The 4,073-nt window shown below is 41.1% G+C and overlaps 1 protein-coding gene across 1 annotated transcript in view; it reads left to right on the top strand.

The window, feature by feature from the left end:
* The first annotated feature begins 620 nt into the window (after positions 1-620).
* LOC118331264 overlaps positions 621-4,073 on the top strand; it is a 15,545-nt gene continuing 12,092 nt past the window's right edge. Inside the window, exons 1-4 of the mRNA XM_035666067.1 lie at positions 621-800; positions 974-1,088; positions 1,349-1,514; positions 2,822-2,967. Of these exons, the coding sequence (XP_035521960.1) occupies positions 674-800; positions 974-1,088; positions 1,349-1,514; positions 2,822-2,967 (554 nt within the window). The 5' untranslated portion in view covers positions 621-673. The remainder of the gene's footprint in view (positions 801-973; positions 1,089-1,348; positions 1,515-2,821; positions 2,968-4,073) is intronic.

Genomic DNA, 4,073 nt, shown 5'->3' with positions numbered 1-4,073 from the left:
TTTGCTTAGAATACATTATAAACATGACAAAAGTGTCACCAAAGTTCCTAGAACAACAAGATCAGTGATGAAGGGGTAACCTGATAGCTCACCTAGTAGAGTTGGCTCGAGTCATACTTCCAATGATTCCAGTCCAACCTTATATTATACAATATATTGTCAATTATATTGCTCCGTGTCAACGCCTACTGCGCATGTCTGTGAAAGGGCCAACGTCACGCTGTGGACTGCCATCCTTGGGATTACCGAAACTAACGTTAACGTTACTGTGTGCGCGTCTAAACAAGGTAAGTATGCTGCTGAGGTTCACTAACAAGTGTGATTAATTGTTAAATGTGCTTCATTTCGAATTGCTAACTTATTTTAAGTCACCTTTAGTGTTGGTTATCATTTAATGTAAATTTGTCAGCTAACTGGGTATTTTACGTTATAGACTGTAATTGTAAAAGTCAGCTAGCTAGCTAACAGTTAATGTAGCTAATGTGGCTAATATACCCTTTTCCCGGCACATGTATCACTTGTCAAGGAAGAACTGTTTTTTTTTTAATTGTTAGAAAATGATCATTTGAACAATAATGATTAACTGTAGATCTCTGTTGTATGAATTGCAGCCACACATATTAAAGACAAACAGGCTATAGTGACAGCGCCCCCAGCTGGCAGATGAAACAGGATGACTGCACTGCCGTTCCCCTGCCCTGTACATCTGGGTCTTGTTACCATGGGAGGCTTACATGCTCAATTGCACAAATACACTATAGAGAGAAATCTGAGCAAGCTGGAGAAACTGCTGAAGAAGGGTATGTAACTTAGTAACAGTAATAGTACTAGTATATTGTAATTGTACCAATAATACATCTAGGTTGGCATCATGCAAATAGAGATGAATTCAATAGTAAAATAAATACTCACACTTCAAATTGCAAACAACAACAACAACAACATGGTGTCAGTGATTTCTGGTGTGTTACAGATGTTGATGTGAACTGTGTGAATCACTTGGGTCAGACTGCGCTGTTCTGCGCTGCTCTGTCGGGCCAAGTGAAGGTGACAGAGCTTTTGCTGCATTATGGAGCCGACCCCAACCAGTAAGTCTGGGCCTGGCACTCATTCTAACAAAGAGCTGGTACATTCTCAAAGGGCTTGTGATGATGACTGATTTTGTTTTAAAAAAGCAACTTTGTAATTGTAAGAAAAAACAGTGTCTACATGAAATTTCTGATGACTTGGGACTCTGGGTCGATCTTGAGTCATAAATCTGATGTACTCAACTATTCAATTTGAAACTCAGAGAATGATAGCGATCATGTGACAGAATATTATTGATGTATAAACAAATGTCTTGTAGTCGCTGTGAAGACTGGAGCACACCAGTTCATGCAGGTGTGGTCTCCTGTAACCCTTCAGTGGTGAGCAGCTTGCTGGATGCTGGAGGAGACCTAAGAGTCCATGATAGGGAAGGCAGGACACCGTTTGACTGGCTCAGGGCTGCAAATCAGGAAGATAGTGCCAGGGTAAGTTGAGTGGAATGTGTCAGTGTTCTCTCTCTCTCTTTCTGGGTGTCGTTGAAGTGTGACCTGCACAATTGCAACAACAGTGCAACCACTGTTTGACTGTTTAAAAGGTTAAGGGACTAACAGACAGCTTTTTAAAAAAATGTCAAAATTAAAGCAGCACAGGCTGAGATGTTATGATCTTTAATATTGGTCTACACACTTCCACGCTTAATACAACGTGATACCATCTTTCATTAGGCACTCCCTGTTTGGTAAAAAGCCACATTTAGGCAGGGTTATAAACTGTCCAAGCACACCATCAGAATTTTTTTCTGTAAGGTGTGTTCTTCCTGGCTGCCAGGTGAATTTACACGTCACATTAGCTGTGCAACTGTTATGTCTGAATTATGTTTGCAGTCAAGCAGCCAATGTGTACCTGTAACTGTACAGATTCTAGCTGTAAGCTTGCTAGCAGTGTATGGACTGACAAACTCAGCTTATACAACATCAGTTGATCCTGGATCAGGGCTTTGTTATGTTCTTGCAAATTATAATCATTTAAAATTAGGAAGAGGTCAAAATACCCACCAAAACCACAATGTCATATACGCACATAATGCACTATGCACACCAGTGGGAAACAGTTTTCTCCATTGAGGAAGACAATGTGATGGAAAAAGGAGCAAAGCAGTCTTACCCCAAGAGCCACAATATAAGAAAAGAATGAAAAGCCGTTAAAGAAACAGCATAAAAAGGCAATGGTATGGGAAAGAGCCCCCCTGGCAGAAATGCGGACTGTGCTCAAGAAGAGGCTTGTAATCTTGAACAGCACCGGAGGTGGACGAAGGAAAGGGCTTGGAAACAAACTGCGTTTATCAGCAACTTATTTAGGTTCAGCACCTCTGGCAGAGATGCAGTGAACAACCTGTCCAAAGGAGGGAGTGGACAAGTACCTGTACAGCACCATCAGCAACCCCAGCAGGGACTAAGGCCTGGGAAAGTCTATGAAAGTGGTTGGACCCAAATGAGAGCCAACCAAGGGGATCCACTCCCACATTGGGGAAGCAGGTGAACAATTTTAGGTTCCTGGGAATCAACATCACATCTCATCTCATCTCACATCTCCACCCTGGTTAAGAAAGCAAACAAACAATTGTATTTATTAAGGAAACTTAAGCCTAACTAACGTTAGTTACATTAGTTGCTGTGTCATTGTTCACTCTATGTCATGTAATTTGTCATGGTATTGAATGCAATATGCAGGCAAATTAGACTAATCAATGTTTTGTTAAGACCTCAAACTCAAACTGCTTCTATCTCGTTAGATGCAGAACTTCCTGGAGAGCTGCATGTCCTCTATGCAGCAGCTGTGTCAGAGCTCAGCCACGAGGAAGCTCTATTGTAGCCAGGCCCACATCTCAACCTCCATCTTGTTACAGCCTTTATCTCTGCTGGATCGCATAAAATCACGGTATGGTGCACAAAACACCATATTGATCATACATCTTTACAACATCACATTATTTCATGTTTAATTTCTTTTTGCTTTCTTTGATGAATTACCTACCCCAAGTATCCACTTTTAATGTTCAGCTAGAATTTAAGCTTTCTTGGAAAGCACTTTTTAGAGTAAATGAAGTGCAGAATAAAACCTGCAAAGGAAACCAAGCAGGCAGTTCAACAAGTGTCTTAATTGAGCCTATAGGCCTCTATAATAAATTAGTGGAGACTACCATCTATACACTTTTTTCTGAGTATTCTAATTAAGGTTCTGTTCCATTCAGGTCAGACAGAGTCAGGGTGCTGCATGTTGACTTACTGGAAAGGCTCTGCTACACTAAATAGAACTGAATCTTAATTAGTATAATTGCTAACACATTTGATTACCATACTATTTCATGGCAAAATGGCTACTGTGAACTTCTCCACTCACACATATCAAAGTGTAACTACACCCTTCAGTTCCAAAAGCTCCCTCCCTCAACAAATTAAATCAAAATCATCAGAGACCTGCAAAGGACAGTGACTTTTCTCTTAACAGACCGCAGTGATTGAAAGACTGACCACAGCAGTCTAGCAGCAACAGTGAGCTGGTAGTCAGCTAACCAGCCATATGCAGCTGCTGTCAGACTCTCCGTGTCCGTACTGGAAACACTCACACACTCATTAGTAAGAAGCATATTCACAGCGGTTCGTAAAGGTTTCCGTGGTATCTGTGTTGTAGCTGAGCTAACGACTTTGTTGTAGGTAAGCTAACTGCTCAGAGAGGCTAACTTCCTGTATGTGTGTCCGTGGGATTGAGGTAAAGATTGCAGTCTGGTGCTTCTACAGCCGTCTAAAGCACAAATCCAAACCGAGCATGGTCAAATCAATGTCAGCATTGGCCTTTCGAGGTTCGGGGTGATTTTAAACAATAGATTGCATGTTGCGATTTTGACATCTTCAACCAACAAAATGCAACAGCAGCATTGATTTCATCACAGCACAGTCGTATAATTCAGATTATGGCTCACATTTTATTTTGGAGTACCTTTTTAAAGGAGTTCGGTCTAGAACTGCTCTATTTGAAAAGTGTCC

This window comes from Morone saxatilis, unplaced genomic scaffold, assembly GCF_004916995.1.
Source record: "Morone saxatilis isolate NCDOM2014 unplaced genomic scaffold, NCSU_SB_2.0 Contig20, whole genome shotgun sequence".
Taxonomy (NCBI): Eukaryota; Metazoa; Chordata; class Actinopteri; family Moronidae; genus Morone; species Morone saxatilis.
The sequence above is the reverse complement of the archived record's forward strand: the minus strand, read 5'-3'. Positions and strand labels throughout refer to the sequence as shown.